Source organism: Nothobranchius furzeri, chromosome 17 (genome assembly GCF_043380555.1).
Source record: "Nothobranchius furzeri strain GRZ-AD chromosome 17, NfurGRZ-RIMD1, whole genome shotgun sequence".
Taxonomy (NCBI): Eukaryota; Metazoa; Chordata; class Actinopteri; order Cyprinodontiformes; family Nothobranchiidae; genus Nothobranchius; species Nothobranchius furzeri.
Window position 1 is genome coordinate 39952356 of NC_091757.1, and position 25631 is coordinate 39977986.

The window sequence follows — 25631 nt, forward strand, 5'->3', positions numbered from 1 at the left end:
CAAAGAAGAGAAAATGGAGAAAAATACAAGAGAGCTCTTTATTGTAAATGTGAATAATCTAATTGCTTTTAGCAGATTTCAGATCCCTCAGGGTTTAATTCCTATTCATGTTTTATTGTAATGAATTTAAGCTGCGCTGTGACAAGAGCCAGGGAGTATTATTAAATCAGCTAATAAAGCAGGCTTAATTCAATAATGACTCTCTGAAACCCTCATTTAAAACCCCTCTCATTATCCGGCTCCCACTGGTCTCCCAAGTCAGACTGGACTTTTGCCACGTTACCAGCTTCTTTCAAGGGTTCTTGTCTTTGTCGTTGCGCGTGGTCCTCACGGGTAAGATACCAATCCAAAGTTAAACTGATATTTACCCAGCAGCCCAGTGGCTTGTTTGACTTCTTCATCACTCCAACCCAGTTTTTTGTTGGCCTTTCTCTCTAAAAGGGCTGGATCAATGCTGGGGCAGGCCCAGAGGTGGAGGGTCTAATTAACACTCGTGTTGTTTGTCACTTGTAGACTTGAAGTGCTCTGCTGAGATCAATGTGTTGATTCTGTGTGTTGAAAATGAAAGAAAACACTTGTTGCATTGAACACAGCAGCTAGTAAAACATTCATGAGAACAGACAGCTGCACCCATGAAAGCATCCTTATTAAATATAAATATTTTCTTTTATGCCTTTTGTTCTATTTGTGGTTTGCTGCAGAGCCATTTGGTTACCCAGAATTCACTCTGAGTCCAGCTAAATATTTAGAGGACATCCAAGGTTGCTTTTTAACTCAAGTGCATCTCATTTGTTGCTCTCGCTAAACGCCAAACCAGGCGGGGGCATTTCCTGTATGCTTCCAGCTCATAAAACACAACTAAGGCTTCATTTTGTCTGGCACAAAGGAAGGATGAAGAGTAAAAGCATATTGACACAAAAGTCTCGGAGGTAAGGACCAGTCAGCAGGACATTCTGCCATGTTTTAGGTTTGCAGCATTAGCTGCAGTCGGGACAGGAGATGGGAGAATGTGTTCGTCCTCTCTGCTCATCCTGCTGCTGATTGGCTGACAGAAATCAGCAGCAGGATGGTTTCTGTTTGCACACTCTTGTTCTCATGCACGGCGTGTGTAATATTACCACAAAGCAAAGCTTCAGAGAAAAGATGGAACATATACACACTTTCATTCACTCATATTGAGATTGTGGAATGGTGCTGCAGTTTCTAGACAGAAAGTTGCATTTTTTATGCTCTTCATCAAGAAACCATCAGCAAATAATTAGTTAATTCTGTTTGCATCTTGGTTTGATACATTTTCTCATAGAGTAGTTTGTATTTCAATGTATTAATTGAATTTAATGCAAAAGGATTAGGTTGTGTTTTGTATTTATTCTTCAAAGCTTCAAAACCCTGTCTTAAAGTTGTTGCTACTTTCTTAACCCTCCCACTGTCCTAATGGGTGTGACCCCGCGAAGAAAGTTGACCATTGAGCAGGGTTGATGGTTTATTCCTTGGGTCCATGTGGCAAGGGTGAGGAGTGAGCACCACCCCGTAGCGCGTGGACCTCAAGGGATAAACCATCAATCCTGCTCAATGGTCAACTTTCCTTGCGGGGTCATCCATTAAGACATTGGGAGGGTGAAAAGGGGAATTTTAAGCAAAACTCACATTTTGCGTCCTTCAGTGCTGCCGTGTGGGCCTCTGCCTCCTCTATAAACACTCCAAACTTGAAAAAAACGTGCCCATTCATCAGCATTAAAAAAGTCCCTATTTGGAACATCACAAATGGGCAAATTAGGCTTGGATCACCACACACGTGAAAGAGGGGAGCAGCAGCTCTTGTCTGAGCCCCTCCTGGTTATCGGAGCTTCTCAGCTTATAGCAGCCTGAGCAAGGGATGGGTGGGCGTGGCCAGTTCCAGCTTGTTATTTTTTAGGTGACAGAGCACTGAAATGGCTTATTCTGGAAGGCACTGAAATTGTCCAAAATAAAACTGGTGGGCTTGTTTTATGTGAGAGTAATTAAGTGCAAGGAACTTAATAAACATGTATTATTATAGGAAAAATGTCACAATATGTCCCCTTTAAACAAAGTAGGTGAATATCACACGTTTTTATTTGATGAATTATTGTTCTATATTGACTTCAAGTCAGGGCAAAGATTGTTTAAAGTGATAGATCAGATATTTTCAAGGTCTTCCTGTGGAAATGTTACAAAAATATTACCTGCTGTAGATAGCCCAGTGGAGAGTTTCATTTAAGGGAGGAAAAAACATCATTTTTCTTTTTACAAATCGATGAGCTACAGGCTAATTACAACATGGTGAAGACCAACATGGCATACGGCCATCCTAAAACAGCAAAAATCTTTCAAAAAACATTTTATCATTTAAGCAACAATATTTTGTATTATGCAACCATAATTTCTACATTAATTCTAGGAAATAATCAGTGGAGATAGCCATTTCTTCCAATTCCTGTTTAACTTCAAACTGTTTCTACAGAAATAACCAGGTAATGAAAAAAAATAACAGACGTGTAAAGGTTTAAATTGCTTTAGCATGACTTGATATGATCCTTTTTATATTAAAGTAGTTTCAAGCTGCCACTCTGGAGCTGGTCTCACCCGTTCACCAGCCCGGTCAGAACCTTGCTGTTCTGGAGGTTAAATCACGACCTCTGCTCGTACCAAGCTACAACTCAGTTCTTTCATTATGTGATTTAATTTCTCTGTGAATGTGACCAGCTGCAAACTCTAATCAAGCAACATTGTTGGCCCTTTCTGCTGGACAGCAGCCTGAAGGTATTTGGCAGTTGAAAAGTTGAATGGTAACAGCGACACAAATGTTTTATCAGCTTCCAGATTGTTGAAGTTCAAGGTTGTTCTTGACACTCAAAACCTGCCAGAAGGTGATCTTGGCATCTGTAGTTGCTTAGAAATGGACCCAAGACACGGACACGTGTAAAAACTCCAGGTCTCTCTCTGCTCTGCAATGAGTCGCTCTGACTTGATTGGACGAGCAGTTGTTTTTTTTTTCTTTTTTACAAAAGATGGGAGAAACGTTCACGCGATAAATCACACGCTCACAAAATTTCTCTATGCATAATATTTATAATTCTTTACAAAATCATAGGATCACTCCTCCCAACGCAATTAAAGCCTAATTTGTCAGTGATCTTTGTATTTCTGCCTGTGTTTGATGAGAACAAGGCCGGCCAGTGTCTGTTTCTCTCTGGGACGCATCTCTCTTCATATGACCTCTCGCTTTTTGATCTTTCTTTAAATGAATTAAATAAAACAGCTGAATAGGATCCTGGAGCCTGAACATGTGCTTGTCCTCTTTTTTTATAACTAGCTGAACTCAATTAGCTCATCTGATTTCTGAGAGCCTTTTGTGTTGTGAAAGGGTTAAAAGAATGAGTGATGGTGAATTCTGCTCTGTGAGACCATCTAGAGAGTAGCTGGAAGTGAATTAGAGCAGCCTGCTGCCCTGCCTCGTACCAGCCCTCCCACGGGCACGCTCAGCCACCTGATCTGCCTCTGCAGACGCAACCCGCTCACAGATACATCAGATATGTGTTCCTCCACAACAGAGGAGCTGTTCTTCTTCTCTGTTAACCTTTGCAGTGACACAGAAGAGGCACTCCCGCTCGCCTCGACTGTCACCTCGCCTCCGGACGCTGCTCCGGCTGTCTGATGGCCGTCCCGGAAGTGCTCTCTCCACTACCCCTGACCTCTGAAACTGGTTTCTGCATAAACAGCTAATTGGCTGGGTTTCCTGTTTAGCCTCATGGGAACACTGACTATTTCTGTCTGTTTACAAAGTTCTGCCTGTCTCTCGTTCTCAAAAACTGCACTCGGTGTATTGTTTATGAGAGAACAATGCGCTTGACTACGACTGAGCTCCAAACATCAGGCTTTGGGGACTTTGCAGAACTGCTCAGGCTCTGCAGCTCTTTTGTGTTCCTGGAAATTTGTGCCTTTTGTCTGTTGGAGGGATTCATTCAGCTCATTTAGCGGCTGTTGTTTGTACAAGTCAGCTTTCATGTTCTTGTAAACAGATTGTCATACTTATTGAAAAATGGTGTTCAAAATATACAAAGTAAGGTGTTTATGAAGACAAATGCATCTAATTTGTGCACGCATCATGAATATTTATACTTATCCTGGTATTTCAATTAACAGGAATATTTGTTCTTAAGGACACTGAAGCTGAAACACATTTGGCACCCAAATAATCCTTTCTCAGCATAATAAGCTGAGTCAAAAAATGAATTAGCAGTGCCTAAACCATCAATCTGTGTTCAATTAAAATGGCTTGTGTCTTTGCCAGATGTGACTTTCTCCTCTCCTATCTGCATTGAATTATTCAGGCAGTTCCGGGTCTTCTGTAGCTTTCATCTTGGGCCTGCATCCATTTATAGAGAGGGGTTCTTAGCCTAAAGTCAAGTGAAAGACCTGACAGACTCACAAGTCACGGGTTCAAACTCAGGCTATGGCCCAAAAGGACAGCTCTCGTCCAACATGCAGTCTAAAATGTCAAAGCTGTCTTTGATTTATCCCAATGGCTCCCTGTGGATTTCTGAACAAGTCTCAGTTTCTATTTTTTACTCTAGCAAAGCTCTACTTCTTGGAAAAGTACATTTTGATGACACAACATCACATAAAGATGTGGGGAAAGGGAATTTTTGTACTTAAATGGACAATAAAACAACTTAATAAGCTTTAATTTCATTATTACAGTGAAATATATCCTGTTTCTTGATCGTAGACATGTTTAATAATACGTTTATTTTAAATAATTCTACTATTTAAAAGTAAGCGGTGTAGGAAACTTTGGCTTTTTGAAAAAAAGGAGTCCTGATATTGTGGCAAAGAGGTGAGTCAGCCCAGTTTATCCCAACATACCAAGATATAACGGTTAAATGTGGCCATTAAGTGAGCTGGAAGGCGCAGAGCTAAAGGCGTTTTTATTGATGTGGCAGGAAACGGGGGGGGGGGGGGGGGGGGGGGCTGCTGCTGAATCTGTAAATCTCACAGACCGCTCACTGTCAGCTCCCACTTTTAAAGGCACACACACTGCTTGGCTCTCCCGATTAAGAATGTACTTAATGTCACAGACAGCTCATTAAGCGCCATGTGGTGGGAGCAGGGCCGATGTGAAACTGAAGGGTGTGTTAACGATAGCAGCCTGCTGCCAGGGCAGGGCTCGGTGGATCCAGACGCTGTTGTGGTTAATTTGTGGAAATCAGTCTTCCTAAAATAACCTTTGCAATATCACAGATTTGGGTTATGGCTGAGTAGTGACACATCAACACGGACATTTTCTAGTTTTATTGGCAATTAAATCCTTCCTGAAACTCTTCTTGCATGATTTGGAGGGCTTCACATCAGCTCCCAGTCTGTTCGCAGCTGGCTTTTGGTTTTATCCACCCAAGAGTGACAGTTCTATTTTTATTGTATAAAAAATGAATTTAAAAGAACTCTTTTATGAAATAAGAGTGGTATGGAAGAGGAAAATTGCACTTCATGGACATCCGAACATCTGCAAGCGTGCATATTTTCCCCAAGTGTGTTTCTGCTAATGTCACTGTGGGTCCAATGAGGTTTGAGAAGCTGTGACTCAAGAGTTACAGCTCCACATTTAGCAAACATTTTCTCTGCTAGGTGGTTCATGATGGGTTGCAAGGATGATAACAAGCTTCCAAAGTGTAACAACTACTTTGTAAGATCGAGTTCACTGTGAAACAGTTTTTTACTTGTTACTTGTTAGGAATATGAGTCACTATGACATTAACATGCAGGCTGAACGTGAAAATAGTCTTCTACCCATTTCCTGTATTAGCCTCCGATAGAAAATAGATGAGAAAACGTTTGGGTTAGCAAAGCAGGTCAATTCCACGTCACATGATCCAATAGCATTCATGGACTCACCCATCTTGGCTCATAACAGGAAAGAGGAAAGGCTGTTGTTGATTTAGCGTCCAGGAGGGAGCCGAGCATGCCGTGGCTAGTAGAAGCTAACTGTTAGCATTAGCAACTCCACAACATGGCACAACTCTTTCAGGTTTGTGTTATTAATGGAGATAAAACATCCACGTTACAAAGTCAGTGGTAGAGTCGTGTTGCTGTTAGCCAATCAGAGGCAAGGTAGCAAAATAACAGGAAATAAGACCTGCCATCTGAAGCTCAACTTGGCTCACTTCTAGCTCCTGAAACAGGAGCTCCAGAGCATTTTTCCCCACAGGAATCATCTCACAAGGTATCCATTTGTACTAAAGATGATTGCAAATGAGTGAACTTGGTCTTTAAAAAGAACGCAGAAGTCCAGTTTAATCTGGTTTGATAAAGAATGGGCCATCAGTTCAGCTGGTTACTGAAAATGTAATCTGCACTGTGTCCCACAGTTCTCTGACCTTTGACCTGATAAGAGCCAAAATGATTAGCTAGTGAGCAAGGGGATCATTTACAAAGTCTGTGCCATTGTTATTTGATCTATTAAGTTTATTTTGATGCAAAAGTTTGTGATGATCGAGATCACAACATCCCTCCTAATGTCGATGTCCCACATTTATTGGAAAAATCTTTGGCTAATCTCTCATGTGACTGCTGCACCTTTGGTTTTCATTAATCTTTTAATCTTTTAAGTTGTTGCCGTGTGTTTAATGAAATCTGAACTTTTATTATCCGAAAAACTGGTGCATTAACAAGATCTTTTTTATTTTGCAGGATACTGAGCCACAACAAAGTTCGTGTTCTGAAAAGTGGATCCTTTGTTGGACTTTCTTCTTTGGAGAAGCTGTGAGTAGTCGATTAAACTCCCTTTCTGGAAAGGCTTTAATGTCTCGCGTGTCGTTTCACTATTTGATTCCCGCGATGTGTGTTGCTTCTGGTCTGAGTCAAACAGAGATGAAGTAAATCAGAGAGATTTGAGCCGATCTGAGCAAAGCTGTGTGCGTTTATCAACTGATGGGCTTCCTTCCAGCAGGGAGGATGATCCACTCAGACTGGATATGTTGAGAACTTCACATAATTACACTTTGGTCCTTCATTACTGGGTAAACTCCACTCCACGAGACAAGATAAGAGATATTTCTGGCAGGAGGTTCGTGTTGGCAGCTTTCAGACAGTCTGGCCCTCCTTAACACCATCCTAATCTCTATGAATGGGGTGTTAGACAAGTGACAGACAAGATCGCTTCTGAGGCTATTATGTACGACATTGTGCAGATGGCTTCTGATGACTATTGGAACTCATAATGGAAATGTATTTTGCTCTAATGAAGCACTAATTGCTAAGAAGGCTTCCTGACTTATAGGTTAACTCCTCCATGATTTGATGATCTACAGGAAATGTCTTTTGATGATCAAAGGATTAGAATCTCATAGGTGAGTATTCTTTTGTGAGACCCTAATCTTGTCTAGTTTCATCTAAATCTAGTTTTTTGGCTGAGTGAGGCTTTGCAGGACCACATGTGCAGCTCCAGCGCAGATCCTGCTGCCTGACTTCTTTTGTTGTGCAGGTTTGTGGGCATGCTGGAGGTATATTACTACCACATGCCAGTTGGAGCTGCCACCCATGAAGCGAGCAAGCTTCTCAAAATCATTGACAGAAAGAAAAATACAGCAATATGCTGCAGTCGTTAGCTTGTTAGCTCTTACCTACTGGAGCTCACACCAGACGTGCCAGTTGAGAACAAATGCCAAATTTGCAGAGTTTTATTTTATTCTATTTTTTGCATGAGAACACCAGGGGTGTGCAGTTTCAAGGCCAAGTTACGAGTTCTCACCACACCAGTCTCACATCAAGGATGCAGCTAAATCTGTTGACAGGAAGACTGCATAACAGGATCCTGATGGTAACGCAACGTGGTATACTTGATATAAAAGTTACACCAAAACAAAGCTGTGACTTAAAGGCACAGTGAGTAATATTTTTACTCGTTTATTATCAAATATTGTGTCTCGCGGTCATATACTTGTCCTTTTTCATTAATTATTCTCACCAAAGTCAATTGCAAATATTCCTACTATAGCTTCAAAATTTAGATTTTTACACATCAACGGTGGTCGGCGCTCCATAGTCATGCTCCATATTGAAATACCGAAGCTGTTTAGGGACATACAAGATATGATGCTCTGTGTTTTACTTTTGCGTTTTTACGTGAAAGTCCTTCTCCCTCTAAAGCTTGGTTTATGCTTGACGCATTCACTTTCCGTTTGGTGATGCGGCTTGCGGATGGAACGCGCTTCACAACTCGCAGCGTTTATGGTTCATGCGGCTTGTCTCTGTGGTGAGCCAATATTCTCCCAAACTGAACGGGGCAGCATCTACGGCATGCATCCAACACTACACCATAGTAGAAGTAAAAATTACTGTTGTTTACAACATGGCATTTCAGCATTTTTAACAGCGTCCTCGTCTTTTCCGACAGTGCGAGCTATTTCTCTCCAAGAATTATTAACAACATGTTGATCACGGTGATCTTTGAGAGCTGAATCATACAAATGTCTGTATTAACGAACATCTGCCATACTTGTTCTTGCCAGTCCGCCATGTTTTTCTCTGTCCAACCGTCCGCGTGGTTAGAAAATTTCCTAGGTGCGCGGTGTGGAAAGTTTGGGCCGTGCGGAGGCGCGGTGGGGGGCGTGGTTGTTAAAATGACGCAATTTTGCCGCGCAGAGCCGTGCGTACCTCGGGACGTGTCAAGCATAGAACAAGCTTATCTGTTGTGCGGGGTGGTGCTGATTCTCTTTGTGGCAGCCTTGCTGGATTGGGGAAATTCTGCTTATTCCCTTTGGGTTGCTTGCCCTGCGCTAACTGCAGGTGATCGCTGGATTGAAAGCTGGAAGTCGATTATAGAGTAGACAGTAGACCCATAATAGGCTGGGAATATACTTGCTACTAGTATTCCACAAGGGGGCATGTAGAGTATTCATACTGGATATGGCACTTACACATTAGCGACCGGAATTTGGTTTCACACACAAGTCAGATATGTGTTTTTTGGTCCGAGGCAACTCTTTTTTTCAGACCTGCTCCCCAGCGGTCAGATTGGGACCAAGGTGACACTACGGACTAACTGGTTGGCTGAAATTAAGCATACCGCCTTCGACTGGCGAGTAGAATCAGCCAGCGGGGGTTCCCGCCTGCGCGATTCATTTTCATGCGGGATGCTGTTAAGTAAAATTCTCTGCCTGTAGCACGAAGCTGCCGATCTGTGGGAAAAGGAGAAGAGTGTGAGCTGTGTGTGTGTGTGTGTGTGTGTGTGTGTGTGTGTGTGTGTGTGTGTGTGTGTGTGTGTGTGTGTGTGTGTGTGTGTGTGTGTCCCTGTCTTCTACATCGGAGCTCTCACCCCAGCGACAGCTGCTCAGTGGAGAAAGCAGTGTGTGTGTGTGTGTGTGTGTGGCCCGCAGCAGCGGAGCACAAGATTATGAGGACACACACAGCAAACTAATAATTTAATGTGGTTCAGAGTCTTCAGAGTCTCCAAAAGCAACACAGCTCATGCCCGCTTTTGTTAATCTTACTATAGAGGACACCGCAGAATTTCTCGCACGTATTAAATGCCGCCCACGGGCTCTGGGATTTCCGTATTCCTGAGAAGTACTTCGCATTTATATGTGAACACTATGTCACACTCTGTCTTGTCTCCCCGTTCTGTTCAGTCATGTGTCCCTGTTAATTGCTCCCACCTGCCTCTCGTCACCCAATGACCCAAGCTCCCAGCTCCTCATGTATTTAAACCCTCTCAGTTCTGTGTGTCTTGTTGGTTCATTGTTTCAATGTCCTGCATGCTCAGTGTTATTAAAGACTCTTTAGACATTCCAGTTTGCCTGCCTGCCTCCTTCTTCCCCTGCATGCGGATCCTCACCTCCGGCTCAACTCACCTGCGCGTCGTGACACACTACACCGCCTGTACCAGGCTGAACTCACGCCATCCAGCCCCACCAAGCCCAGATCATACGACGCTAATGTGTAAGCGCCATTAGAGTCCTGGGTTTTTGGGTACAACCAAGACAACAATGGCGTTAATTGAAGAAATCAGTAACTGGTTAATTTTGAGATCCCAACAGAAAAAAAGACAGCAGTGGGATCGCAGATACTGTGAAACACCTCTAAACCAGAGACGGTGTGTCAATGGCAAGTGTCTCTGGCTTGTTTAGTTAACTCACCCTACCAGTCACTCATATAATGCATCTTGTGGACTTGTGTTAATTTCAGAGGATGTGCAGAAACAACGCTTCAAACAGAAGCATAATTACACAAAGCTGCCATGATGAACATGGCTATGCATAATTAAAATAAAGTGTATTCTGGCCCTTGGATGCAAGGCAGGCATGGCAGATGCATTAGAAGCAGCAGCACTGGAGGGAGAAGACTTAAGCCTGGTTCATGCTTCTCCGTCAGCTCCACAAGGGACAGACACGCACGGATTGACGGAAGCGTTTTGCTCTCATACTTCTCCGTCTCCTGGAGAGTGATGCAAAGCAATTGCCCGGCAGGACAACAGAGGGCGCAGCGCTGTTCTGTTGTATCCTGTCATGTATCGGTCCAAGATAGTGTGTTTATATATATATATATATATTTTTTTTTTTTGTATATAAGAGACTTTTTAACACGGACATAATTGTCTCTCATTCTCCTCCACCTCTTCATGCGCTCCCCACCTCTAAACCCACATTTCCTGTCATTTCCGTCCACAAATAAAATGCTTCCTGCACATCTTTTCACTCATCCAGTCACGGGGGAATTAAACATTCATGTTTTTAGAGTTTTTTCACGAGGTATTCTTAAAGCTTCTCCGTGTCTGCCGCTTATTATCCTCGGCTCTCTTTATGTTTTTGAGGGCGCAATGGCGGCGCTGTAGATAACAGCGGCGTCCTGACCAATCAAAAGCTTGCGTTGTCCGTCTCGACTGACGGATGTTTAGAAAAGAGAGCTCGACTTCGTCCGTCCTTGCAGAGCTCTCCGGCAGACCCGCAAGGACGTTGCGTGTCTCCGCACTGACGGAGACGGAGAAGCATGAATCAGGCTTTAGCTGACGCACATGACTGATGAGACCCATTCTACACATATTCACGGGACACAGACAGAAGGCTCTCCATTCCACGAGAGAAACTTTGACTGCAGGAATCAGCACAGCACCAGAAACACTAAAGAAAACGTACAGATGGCTGAAAGCTGGTGTGTGGTGTTATGTGTGTGACCCCCAAAGTAGCTGTCAGTGCTCGTGTCTTAGTCTAGAAATTTATACCAACGGTTGCTGAAGCCAACTTCTTTTGTTCTGTATATATTCACAAATACAAGATGGCTTGCCAGCCTAGCAGTGTCTATGACACATTGCCTTTCTGATGCTTGTGGGCTACTGTAGCTGCAATACCTACTCTGAACTATGTGGCGCTAATGAGTCAAATATTTTTACACATCAGGGATTTTAAGTATTTCAGTGTAAAATAAGATGATGTTGCTTTTTGTTTTTACAAGTGCAGACAAGGCTCCTTACAGGGTTGCAGGGTCAAAAGGTTGGGTAACCTGAACGTGGACCATGTACCTGAGGCTGCGTTGAAATAGGGTGGAGTTTTATCAAATGAAAATTTTTGGTGAAAGAGCAGAGCGTTTAGACAAACTACGACAGATGTCCACACCTACTTGTGGTCCACGGTGGGAGGTGAACGCATCTGGTGTAAAGACGGGAGATGACATGAATCAGACAAGTTTCATTTTACTCCTCTGCTTCGACCTCTGCCGGATCTCTGACACACATCAGTGGAGGTCTGCTCACTCCCTCTGACGTATTTAACCTTTAATTGGGAGTGCCACACAGCTTATAATTACATCTGAGCTCATAGGAAAATAGCCGTCTGTTGTGGAACGGTTTGATTGGATCAATGGAGTTTGTGAGGTTTGAACGTCAGTTTTCTTCTTCTTCACACTCAGATTTGCGTTTTGTTTTGTCTCCTCGGCCCGCCATGACTCTTCAGGTCCTCTCATTGTTTCCAACATGGCGTCGACATGTGCTTGTCATTTGCAGTAGTAGTGAACACTTACTCATATTATGTGGTCAGTGCTGTAATCAAAAGACCAGCCCACTGGGGCCAAGTAAACACACATCAGGGAATTACAATGCATCTCTGCCCTGATGTGACAAGGATAAACAAAGTTTGCTCCCCTGGCTGCACACTCACACACACACGCACACGCACACACACACACACACGCACGCACACACACACACACACACACACACACACACACACACACACACACACACACACACACGCACGCACACGCACGCGCACGCACACGCACACACTCACACACACACACACACACACACACACACACACACACACACACACACACACATACACACACACACACACATGCACGCATGCACACACAAACACACACCCGTCTCTGTTGTGACTCTGGTGTCTAGAGTGTGTTTCCTTGTATGGGCAGCCTCACTTCTCCCTCGGTCATCTTAAACGTGTCTGGTAAGAGTCTCCGTGGACACACTTTCACATCTGTGAGCTCATGCCAGACATCTATTAGGAGTTGAATGCATCATGATCCGCTGTTGTTTGGAAAATCCAGATCCTCGGCCAGCCACCCTCCTTCAGCCCCAGGCCAAGCAGCGCTGCAATCTACACAGTTAGCCCTTTCATTGGGACAAAACCCCTGGAAGTGACTATAGCCTTCAAAATCTGCCAAACCACCCAAGTACAGAGAGGCAATTTAGGCGTGTTTGTTTTTGCCCATTTACTGGACTACTGTGTTTTTGTAGCTTTTTTAAAGAGGCCTCCCATCCAAAAGCTACATTTGGATCTTGGAATAACTTGTGTTTTTGTAGCTCCAGGGAATAACACACAGCTTTAATCATACCTTTCCTCTTTTGTGATGCCTGCATTATGCAATTATTACTTATTGCATAAAGGTCTTTGATTCTGCTCTACCTGTTTGAGTACCTCCACACACTCTGTGACAGGAGCTCCCTGCACTAACGAGCCAAGAGGTTTATGAGTTGTGGACAGATCCCAGCAGCCTGTCCCACACTGATATGAGGGAAGGTAATGAGAGTAATGAGCAAAGAGGGCTGAAGGAGTTTGGCCCTTGTCCAACTGGGCCCCATTGCACCATGGGACATGGGACAGGCAGGCAGGGCACACGGGGCCCTCATTACCAGGTCTGTTCACCCAACGTGGAGAGAGGGAACAAGGAAGGGGGGCAAAGGGGCAATGCTGATGATGGATGAGGTAGCAGCAGGGCGTTTGCGGTGGACAGGTCATATATCCAGGGTATTGGCAGGGTGACTGGTTTTGTCTGCAGAGGTGAGCTTGAGAGTTTGAGGTGACCTCTATGGTAAAAATGTGCATTAAAGGGCACATAGTATGTAAAATTCACCTGAGGCAACCTTTTGTGCTGCCATGTGGGTATCTACGGCCTCTATAAACACTTCAAATGTGAAAATAATCCATGGTTTTAGGAATTATTTGTCTACTATTGAACCGCATACAAGAGAAAGCTGCTTCTGGAGGAGGAGTGGCTCTACTCTGAGCCCCTCCCAGATATCAGAGTTTCTCAGCTAATAGCAGCTTGAGTGCGGGTTGGGTGGGCGTGGCCAGCTCCAGCTTGTTTTCTTAAAGTGACAGAGCCCTGGAACGGCTCATTCTGGAAGGTCCTGAAAATGTGATGAATAAAACTGCTGAAAACGTCTTATGTGAGAGGGATTTAGTGCAAAGAACTTCATGAATCTGGTATTGTCCATAAAACTATTAAAACTTGTGACTAAAAGTCTAAATATGTTTATTTGTTTATTTAATAATCCCCATTAGTCATCACAATAGTGAAAACTGTTCTTCCTGGGGTCCACTTGATAAAAGAAACAAAACGAAAAGAAAACACAACAATATCACATAGAAAGTGTAGGATTAAAAGTAAAATATTTCATACACAATGTAAGAAAAACACAAGAAACTCCTATAATCAACCTCATAAATCAAAATCATAAAAAATTACTAAAAAATCAATTTAAAAATGGATCAATGAATCAATAAAACAATAACAATAACAAAGTGTTAATGTCAGGGTGTTAATTCTAATCTAATTGAAGTCTATAAATCTAAAATCTATTAATCTAATTGAAATAGCTGTAACTGTTGTCTGGTACAAGCTTATGTTTTACAAATTTCTTGAGATTCACTTTAAATGCATCATGATCATTTATTGTTATTAGTTCAGGAGGCAGGATATTCCAGCATGTGACTGCTCTGTAAACGACTGTCCTTTTAAGTGCATTGGTTCTTGGCGATGGAAGAGTAAAGATAAAATGAGAGGCATTCCTTGTGTTAAAACCGTGCCGCTCACAGGTTGGTAACAACTTTGTAAACAAGCTAAAAGGTTTATGTAAAACCCAGATTTTGTGTAACGACACAACCAGGCTGCAGGCTTGTCTGTCATTTACATTCATCCATGACAGATTAAAATGCATCCAGTGGATATTAGTTTTAAAAGGGCAACCAAGAACCAACCTCGCAGCTCTGTTCTGAGCTCTCTGAAGTTTGTCAAGGTCTGTCTTAGCTGCACTGGACCAAACAACTGAACAGTAATCCAGATGACACAAAACCAGAGACGGTACAACAAGTTTTCTGGTCTCCAGTAACATAATGAGCATTGCTCCTAATTACTTAAATGCTCCTACTCATTCTCTTTACAATATTATCAATGTGTGTAGTCCATGACATTGATTGATCCAATGTTATGCCCAGTAGTTTGGTCTCTTTTGCTTGTTCAATTTGTTGTCCCCATAAATAGATGTCTAACTGGTGGTTTTTTCTTACCAAACTCCTAGAGTCTAATAGCATACACTTGGTTTTTAATACATTCAATTGTTAGCTTATTTCCCTCTACCCACTCAGAGATAGACTTTAACTCCTTTTGAAGCATAACATTGACCTGAATTAAACTTGAAGCTGAAACAGATATTGTCGTGTCATCCGCATATACAGTCATGTGCGATTCACTGCATGCAAAAGACATATCATTTACAAATATACTGAATAATAAAGGACCCAAGCAACTCCCTTGGGGAATCCCACACAAAATATGTCCTCCTGTTGAATTGATAAAGAGCAAAAAATGATGAAAAAATATTTTTCTCAATAAAACACAAGTCGTTTTTACCATTGCAAACAATTTGGTGTTTTTATTGATGGTACATCTGCTTTTGGAAGTGTGGCCATTCATTTTCAATGACTGTGTTTTTCTTAAGCCAGCCTTGAAATTACCCCTGCCATTCTGAGCAGCTGAGGTCAGGAAGAAGTCCAACTTAAACAACTTTACCGTTTGACACCGGAGAAGTGGAGCCGAGATGGCTGAAGGTGGTATGATGAAGGGGGGTAAAAGGAGGGAAAGTTAGAGAGGAACCTTTATCACCGTTTAACATTTATCTCAGTGACCTTTAACACGGCAGATGTTGAGATTTCAGCATGTAAAAAAGAATTAAATTATATAAGAACCTTTTATTCTAGTCTGGTAAATAAGATGGAGTTTGGACTGTAGCGGTCCAAAAGGCAGCTGTAGAGGTCACGCATGGGAAAAAAAACTGAGTGTGTTTTCACGCACACGCCATTCAGTCGCTCCTGGTTAGGCAACAGCCACCTATTAAGGCTGCGTGACACGAATGGGTGGAGTGGGTGAGGAATGGGTTAAGCGTGCTGGAGTGGAAACAAAAAGGGGGTGCTGCTGGAGTTGATAGACTCCAGATGTGTCTCTCAGATAAACTGAAGGAACGGGGTGTGTTTGTATTGCAAGCCTAGCTCAGTCATGGCTCTAGGGGTTTACTGAAACAGCCAGCAAGCCCCCTCATAAGCCCATTACCAAATAGTATGCTTTATAAAACAGTAACTCTCTCTCTCACACACACACACACACACACATTTGGGAAAACTTGATATGGTTTCAATGGCATGTTCCTCAGGAGGAACTCGAGCTTTCTCAGGACTTACTTCCCCCATTTCCGTTTGTGCTCGTTCGCTGATTTTCTGCATCTCTCTGAGCCTCTCATTGTTCCTCCCACTTGACATCCTCCACAGGCTGTAGTCCACCTACTGGCTGAAAATATTGTTTTGTTTCAAACAAATAGCACTGGTTTGTCTTTCCAAACCACGTATTGTTTTATTGACCTAGTTCAACTCAATCTTACAATATGAAATAACTCATATTTCATAAAAGTTGTTATTGTTGGAGGGAAAGTTTAACTGGTAACCTAATCCTACAGAGACCTGGACTTCAGACATAATCTATCAAATGTAAATATGTTTCACTGTAAACAAAACTTTTTAGCTGGTAGGTCTGAAAGTTTGGCCCCTCTACAGGCCTGAGCTGGAGTCAGTAATGGTTCCAGTATTTTCTTTGGCAGAAAAATCTCCATCTCTTCTTGCTGCAGATTATAGAAACATATAATCAACTCAGGAAATGTCAAACTCCAATAAAAGTATGTTGCTATTTCTGCATACACTGCTGGCAGTGGTGCGTTTGGATCCACAGTTTCAGGTCAGTCACAGTGCAGCTGCAGGTCGATGCCTTATCAGCAATGAGTGATGGTGTTCTAAAGAAATAATAATCTGGTGGTCATCCAAAGCCTAAAGAACGTCAGATTTATGAAAAGATTAAAACATAATAATTGTGTCCTTTCGATTTCTGGCTGTAGCAAGTTAGCTTCATGAACAGAACGCTGATCAGGTGTATCTAATCTGACAGGAACCAGAAAAAAGTAAAGAAAATAATCTGGGGAAGGCGCAGTATAGCAGGAAATGAGTGGAAAAACAAGAGCGCCGCAAACCCTTGTTTCCTGTTTTGGGGGAAGGCAAGAGTGCGTTTGGCCCTGCTTTACAGAGACCCCATTGTGAGCAAGTGTGTTGTTGAGTAGGGAGGTGGGGTCCCCGGGGCCATACACGGGGACAATTTTACTTGGTTCTGAATCTCCTGACCCAACTGCCCCTCCCTACACGGGAAAACTCACTAGTAAAAAAAAAATAAAAGGTAGAAAAAGGAAACTGTAAAAATAAATGAGCAAGGGCCTCTTCTGCAACCAGACAGGAAATGACACGCAGCACAGAAATGTTCCTAATGACCTCTTTAAGGAATCAAGGTGCCAGAAAATACGGTTTAGTTTTTACTCCCCAACATTTTTCTTCAGGTCTTTGCTAATCTGGGTCTGCAGCAAGAGCCTGTATATCACTCTCGAATGCCAAATCTTTCCTTTAAAACCTCCAGAAACAAGAAAGCCTTGACTCCAGTGAGTAGCCATTGCTTTTGCTTCACTCTTTCTCCCAGCTCCATCCAGACCCAAAGGTCCAGACAATGTCCCCACTCCAGTCTCTGCTAATGGTGCTCTCCATGTCTGGCGCTCTTTATAGACGGTGTCTTCATTATTACCCTTTTGCCGCTCGATTGACACAAGCTCACCGCCACTCTCCAGGCTGCAAGGTCCAGGTGTTCATTCCTCACACCCACAGAGCGGTGACTCTTCAGAATGGCAGAGGACTTACCCTCATTGATCAGAAAGAGGAAATTCTTAATGGTAGCTTCTGCTGGGAGACAACAGCTCCCTTTTGGGTCTTGAGCCTATTACAAACTAACCATACAGGCCATGTGGTGAAGGCGATAAAGCTCTGCTCTCAGAGAATAATGAAATCTGCCATATAGCCACAGGAGTAAAACATAGTAACATTAAAACTATATATTTCAGAGTACAAATGTCATGCTCTGCAAATCAGACGCTTTGAAGCCTCCGCTGGTATCGTCCTCCTTGGTGACAGCTGTTGTCATCAGTGTCAAGGCCACTGAGCTGTGAAGCTGTTTCAGAGAGGGTGCAGGCTTCTCCAGGGGGGCTCAGAGACTAGTCATCACCCTGGAGGGAGGTGAGGTGAGGCCTGCTGGAGTTACAGCAGGTTTAAAATAAAGCTGGAACTGACCCAGAGGTGTTCAGCCGAGGAAGGAGAGTCAGGAGAGGCAGATGGGATTAAGATGGGTCTGTTCTGGTGTTAAGAGGTGGCCGTGGAGCCAAAGGTCCTGTCTGTTGTTTGTGGTGATGTCCTTCACATTCCCCAGCTGGGTGATAAGAAAGTGTATCAGAGTTTGTTTCTTTTGTATGTTTTAGAGACAAGAGGCACACATGCAGCATTTCACTCTTTCAGTTAGTTCAAGGGACTTGCATGCATTCATGATACCACGCCACGCCATGCCATGATTTTTTGTAAAGCACATTTATAAACAGCATGTCAGCTGACCAAAGTGCTGAGCAAAGATTTCTAACTAGATCTCCAAACTGAGATTCAATGATGTCACATTTCTACAGAAATGAAAATACAAAGACAGCAGCCCTTTTTGGACCGAGATACGAGACAAAACTTGAAAATAATTTTCTAAAACCACAAATTTACCTTTTAATAGAAAGTTAAAATCAGGTTTAAGAGCCAACATCTTGAATACTTAATGTCTGTGGCATCCATTCCTGGGGTCTCATTTATCAAACATTGTGTAGAATCTTTACTAAAACCGTACTTAAGCTCAGCAAAAAAAATGTACTTATGCCAAGTAGGTTTGTGATCTATCAAACATGGAGTACACACAGCTGCACGCAATCTCCGCTTCATAAATCAGAAACTATCTAGAAAGGTTCTCAGCTGCTTTTTAGTCACATCCCGCCCTCACCACGCCCACTTACTGCCATAAGTAGCCAATGCAAAGTGCCTTGTGGATCTCATGCATATACATAAGCCGGCTGTTGCAGCGCTCCGCCAATGACATGGCGACTGTAGATCAAGGCAGATCAAGGAAGCACAATTTCACAGAAGCAGAAATTGAGGTACTTGTGGCTGAGGTGGAGAAATGAAAGGAAGTGCTTTTGCAAAACAAATAAGAGAAAATCCACGGAGTGGCACAGCGTTGCTGAAGCCGTCAATGTTGTGAATTCTTCAGAGAGATCTGTGGCGGATATAAAAAAAATGGTCCAATCGGGATTCGATTCCCAGACTCCCAGGTGAAAGTCACGCACGCTAAACAGTCAACCAAACCGAGATCTCTCTTGTCCAAGTAGCCAGGGCGCATGATCATTCGGGTCACAGTAACAGGACACACACTGTCACAGACGCATGACATTCTGTCTCAATCTGTCCCCCTGCCGATATTCTGCATTCTGTATTCTGAGCTTCAGGCTGTGTGTGTGTGTGTGTGTGTGTGTGTGTGTGTGTGTGTGTGTGTGTGTGTGTGTGTGTGTGTGTGTGTGTGTGTGTGTGTGTGTGTGTGTGTGTGTGTGTGTGTGAGTGTGCGTGTGTGTGTGTGTGTGTGTGTGTGTGTGTGTGTGTGTGTGTGTGTGTGTGTGTGTGTGTGTGCATGTGGGGGGTCTTGTTCTGTGTGAAAATGAAGCAGCACAATTGATAATGCAGCAGGATTTCATTATTGTATCCTTCTCAGCAGCAGCACTGCAGGTGCTCTCCATGTCCAAAATGTGCGTAAGCCAGGTCCTTAGTCAACTTAAAGTTGCGCACATTTTTCCGCTAAGTTTTCTTTCATAAATCCCAAAGTTTGCCTGGAAAGTTGCTTACGCAGTTTTCTGACCCCGTTTTGTGCGTAAGCAAGCTTGATAAATGAGGCCCCTGGTTTGCAGAGGTCACTATCCTGCCTGTTTTAGGTGTTTCCCAGCTTTAACACTCCTCAGCATGTCATCAAGTTTGGCAAAAGCCTGAAAATCAACACTGAGTCAAACCAGGTGTGTTGGGATAGCAGCAGGGGTATAATTGGACACAACAGCTGTAGGGATTTATTCAATAATGTCAGAGTAATAGAAGACTTACACAGCATCCTATACACTATGTACTCACATTTTTTTGTGAACACAGCAGCACTTTCAAGCTCATCTCAAGTGTTTGCTTGTGCATGTCCATGAAAGAGGCAGACAGGGAGGGAGACGGACCTCAGAGAGAGGAAATGGTGGGCAGTACCTCGTCTTTCAGCGCCTCACTAATGAGCCTCACGACGCACAGACTGGAAACAGAAGTATTGTTCTTCCTCCGCTCTGCTCGGGTCAACAAACCCTATGCAGCTACCGACACACACAGAGACACATGTAGACAGGGAGTGGGACACAGACACACAACACTGTAATAGACCTTCAAGGAGGCCACACACACGAGGGGGTGTCATTGATTCTGCTTTGATTACTTCTACGTGTTAATTGAAAATTCATAAAGTAGAAAAGAAGCTTAGAAATTTTGTAGCTGTCCAAGCCAAGACAATGCTTCGGTCTGATGCCAGAAAGTTTTTGTTCCATCATTATGAACTGTCGCCTGTCTGTAATCCACACATGAGCAATGGTTCAGAGAGAAACAGGGCCAAAACACAAACCCCTGATCTTCTGATTATATCCCAACCATACCACATGTTGTAATCTTTTTAGCTGGAAGTCATTTTCTAAAACAATTTCTCTGCCCAAGCTCACCCCCCAGAAAAGCTCATCTTTGTGGATAATAGACAGTGTGGTTAGGAGTTTCTCGAGGGTTTACACTGCATGAGGCAGCGTGGTCAAAAGTAAGGATGACAGTCAATCTTAGAAGGAAAAAATGACCAAAAATCCCCCTCGGGACTTCCATCACACTAAGGCCTAGTACACACGTAGCCGGGTTTTTAAAAAAAAAAACGAATATCTGCCCCTCCAAAAACTTGCATCCACACCACCTCGCTTTAAAAAAACTCTGTCTACATGTACCCAGATAAATACGTTGTTAAAGAGCAAGTCACCACCAAATCACTTTTTTTTTTGCTGATAAACTATATTAAGGAGTGTCTAATCATGCTCCAGACATGTGTGGTCAATAATTTGGCAGTTCAGTGCATCTTGGTTAAAATTCAAATATTCTGCCTAAAACTGTCAGTGTTGCGCCGTTGTCAGGGAAAAATTCTGCACTGTATTTGAATTTAAATCTGCCACCGCTATTGGCTAAGAGGTATGCTATGATGTCATCTGGTATATTATGATGTCATAATGCCATTGTGAGCATGTGTGTGTGTGTATTTGTTAGCAGCTCCGCCCTCTCGGTCTGCCAAGCAACAGCATTTGTTGCATTTTTCAAACATGAAGTGGGAGTGGAGTAAGTTTATTGTGGGGGGTGACTTGCTCTTTAAGGACATGCCAGACCTGTAGGCGGCAGTACTTCCCCCGTTCTTAACCTCGTCCTTCGTCTGTGGTCTTCCGCAAGGAGCAGTAATTCCGCTTGCAAAAATAAACGAGCAAAAAGCACTTGGACAATTGATAAAGCGAGCGCAGCTCTGATGGCATCCATGCTGTCGACTAGTGTAAACACAGGTCGCACACGTGATGTCAGCATTTTTTGTCGCGGAAAGTGACGTTGCAGACCTTAAAACTCCGGTTTTGTCTGTCCACACGCAGACACCCAAAACGGAGAAAACGCCTAAGGCTTAGGCCCTGTCCACACGTAGCCGGGGATCTGCCAAAACGTAGATATTTTTCTACGTTTTAGCCTGTCATCCACACGAAAACTGATCTTTTTAAAAACTCCGGCCAAAATGAAGATCAGCGTTTTCTCCGTTTTGGGTGTCTGCGTGTGGACAGACAAAACCGGAGTTTTAAGGTCCGCAACGTCACTTTCCGCGACAAAAAAATGCTGACATCACGTGTGCGACCTGTGTTTACACTAGCCGACATCATGGATGCCCTCAGAGCTGCGCTCGCTTTATCAATTGTCCAAGCGCTTTTTGCTTGTTTGTTTTTGCAAGCGGAATTACTGCTCCTTGCGGAAGACCACAGACGAAGGACGAGGTTAAGAACGGGGGAAGTACTGCCGCCTACAGGTCTGGCATGTCCTTAACAACGTATTTATCCGGGTACATGTGGACAGAGTTTTTTTTTATAAAACGAGGTGGTGTGGATGCAAGTTTTTGGAGGGGCGGATATTCGTTTTTAAAAAAAAACGGCTACGTGTGGACTAGGCCTTAGTGGTTGAATCAAAAATAAACAAAAATGCCGCTTAAACTCCTGTAAGGAAATTCTTCACTGTGACAAATCGTATGGGGACTGAAACACCTCAATATCACATCACATTTTCTAATCTGATTAATGACACCTTTTCCACTTAGATACAGAAAAAAGAGTTTGGATGCAGAATCTGGCGCAGCTTAGCTGATGGAGGGGGAGTTTAGGTTGTTGAGTGCATGGATGTCTTTAGCAGAGGAGAGAAAGGTGAAAAAAGTGCCTTAAAATCTTCAGAAAATAACCAAATAAATGCTTTTGATTCAACACATTCTTTTTACGCTAAAAGGGTTTTCTTGGAAACATGAAACAAGACAGAGATCTTTAGAAGAAAGCCAATCCCAACAGTACTGACATCCCTTTGTCAGAATTATCTTTGCATATAATTCCTTAATAATCCGTTTCTCTTTTTCCAGGGACCTCAAGCACAACCTAATCAGCACCATCGTGCCTGGAGCTTTCCAAGGCCTGTCTGAGCTTCGGAAACTGTAAGTAGATAATAGCCTGTTTAACAGGTTCAGTGCAACAAACATACAAACAGAAAGCCTAAACACAGACTCGGGTTTGGACTTCTTGCTATGGAAAAGCAGAGATCCGAGTTTGTTTATGGTTGCTCATAAGTAGCTGAGTGAAACTGAAATATACACAGTTTACAACAGTTGTCATGCAATAAACTAAGCTATTAGAGTGGCCATAAAAGCCTCATTTACTAAACTTATGTGCTGTGAAGGCCCAGGCATGCCATCTTTATCATTTCTGAAGGGATCATGCAGAGGCTCCTCACAGGTCATGCAATGTGACAGAACGACCCTTTGCAGCCGCTCTCTCCTCGTATTTCTGGACACCGGTGTTTAGTTGTGGTGTGGGTCGAAAGAGTTTGTCTGCGCTGCACCGTGTGACTCCTCATCCCTCCTCCCCCTTCTTGTATTTTCCCTGCAAGGTCTGGGGCTTCTCAAAACAAACAGGGGGGAGATAAACACATGCTTTGGACAGCTCTCCGCTGGGTAGTGTCAGGGGTGCAACAGAGCAGATCCCTCTCGGGCTGCAGCTATACATCACACTCAGGGGTAGACGGCAGAACAGGGGCCCTGCTTTACCCCACGGATGATAAACGTCTACTCAGTTACCACGAGGTCCTGATGAGGGGAAGTGCTTGATTTTGAAATTCAGGCAACATCTAGACTTGAGTAATCATGAGGTTCACCAGCTGGTTGATTGAACATGCAATACTTGATCTAATAATGCAGCGAGTGAGTCAGGACTTAACAATTTGTTGCTGAGGAGTTATTCATTTGAAAATAGCTAACACATTCCTTTGTTTTTCACACGTTTAGCGACCTCTCCAACAACCGCATCGGCTGCCTGACTGCAGACATGTTCCACGGGCTGACCAATCTCACTAAACTGTGAGACTCTGATTACTTGTAGCACCTTCTGACTTGTTGTGAAGCTATGAAGGAGCTTGTTAATGTCTGTTTTGTTTTCTGTTAGCAACCTCTCTGGAAATATCATATCGACCCTGGAGCCAGGAGTGTTTGAGGAGATGCCGTCTCTGAAATTAGTGTAAGTGTAATGATACAGAGTGATACCAATGGCATGGTTACAATGTAGCAATCATATTACTGAAAATATGCAATTTAAAGGGGTCCTAGAATTTAAAACCACATTTACCTTGTTGTTGTTGAATATAAGCAGTGTGGGGTATCTAATGTAGCATACTAAAATGTGTCACGTTTCTGGCCCTTTGTAGTATAAACTACAAGTGAAACTAAAGCAAACATCGATACCATACAGCAGTTTGTTTTTTAATATTGTGGTGTTTCATAAACTAAACCCAGCTCCATGTACTCCTTTTCCTCTCCTTTCCCCTCTGGACGAACCGTGTGATGGTGGGTCTTGTAGTTTTATAAAATGAAAATTAAACCATTAGTTGAATGGAAGCTTACATATCAAGCTACTGTTATCTTAAACATTTTATTTTGCTACCAGAGCAGATTGAGATGATGATGCCTCACTTAGATCACTGTTGCTGGTTTGATCATCACCCAGTTACCCATCCCATTTAGTGAAGGCTTCCTCTCTGCTATGCTGCTTGCTCTGTTCAGCTCGCCCACATTGACTGATGACATTCACTCTTGCGCTGGCACACGGCACAGGTACCGAAAAAAGGCACAGTTTTGTATGACGTGAATAACGTGGATGTGGTACTCAGTCGGTACTGTGGAATTCAGTCGGTACCGTAAAAAGTACCGAATTCGGTACCCATCCCTAGTACCAACCCACTTCAACATGGACTAAAAAACGTTGGTCGTGGTAAAGCTAACCACAGACCAACACTAGTTTGAGCGACTGCTAATGCTAGCCTAAACCGTTAACGCCAGCCCAAACTGCTAACACTAGCCTGATCTATGCTGCTACTGCTTGTGTCCTTCTTGGAGGAGAGGAAAAAATACAAAGAATGTTGGAGCACCATTAACATTCCAGGATTTACCGTGAATATTCTGACTATGAATTAATACTATGTCGCACCTGTCCTTTGGAATGCCCTTCCCATCACCATACGGCAGTCTTCATCGCTCTCACACTTCAAGTCAAGACTGAAGACTCATTTCTGTGAATCAGCTTTTGGATTATGACCCTTTTTTATGCCCGTTTTTACTGTCTTGTGTTGTTTTTTTGGTTGTTTTACTTGTTTTTACTGCTTGTTTAAATCCGTTTTTATTGAACTGTTTTTATTCTGTTTAATTCTGATCTTCTGCAAGGCGCTTTGGTCGGCTTTCATGCTGTGTTTAAATGTGCTGTTACATATAAATTGGTTATGGATCCACAGCTTGCTGTCCGGTCAGGTGTTTGTCCTCTTCTTCGTTTGTCCACAAACCGTCTACAACAGGGATGGGCAATCCTGGTCCTCGAGGGTCACTTTACAGCAGGTTTTAGTTGTTTCTCTGCTTACCTGGTTTGAATCTGCTGGTGATTAACAAGCTTCTGCAGAGCCTAGTGAGCTGCTGAACAGGTGGTTTATCCAGGACTCAGGTGTGTTGGAGCAGAAAAACAACTAAAACAGGCTGAATAGCAGCCCTCGAGGACCAGGGTTGCCCATCTCTGCTCTACAACCAGCGAGACAGTCACTTTGGTCCTCGTTTGTCCACACGCCCACACCAAGACACCGGACAGCTCGACTCTCACTTTCTCCCCCCTTTTTTTTAATAATTAAAGTTTTTATTATTTTCAGATTTTTTATTACATACAAGAATATTCAAAAGCAAAAGAAAATACACAGGTTTGTGCCCCCCCCCCCCCGCTTTTTTTTCCCAGGGTACCAACGATTCTCAGAGTTTCGGGTTCAGCTATCACAGCTACATAGACCAGTGGCCATTCTTAATTTGGGGTCAGTTAGGAATCCAAATCCAGGCAGTGAGGCGTTAGATTTCAACGTTTGGGGAACATTTTTCAATGTTCCCCAAAAGCTGTTCCAATCTGTGTCCTTGTCCCCTTTCAGGTTGCTGAGCATGGCCTCATAAACAGCTGTTTCCGCCATCGCCGCAATCCATTCATCAATCCCAGGGTGCACTTTAGTCTTCCAATGTCTTAATATAAT

General features: G+C 43.2%; 1 protein-coding gene across 2 annotated transcripts in view; it reads left to right on the forward strand.

The window, feature by feature from the left end:
* The window catches only part of adgra2 (adhesion G protein-coupled receptor A2), a 53145-nt gene that overhangs the window by 15963 nt on the left and 11551 nt on the right, over positions 1-25631 (forward strand). Inside the window, exons 1-5 of one of the 2 annotated variants that reach the window (XM_054731406.2) lie at positions 6722-6780; positions 7298-7367; positions 22450-22521; positions 23368-23439; positions 23525-23596. In XM_054731406.2, coding sequence (XP_054587381.2) covers positions 7318-7367; positions 22450-22521; positions 23368-23439; positions 23525-23596 — 266 coding nt within the window. In that variant the 5' untranslated portion in view covers positions 6722-6780; positions 7298-7317. Of the gene's footprint in view, positions 1-6708; positions 6781-7297; positions 7368-22449; positions 22522-23367; positions 23440-23524; positions 23597-25631 lie in introns of those variants that run through there. The other variant, XM_015972310.3, reaches the window with a different exon arrangement.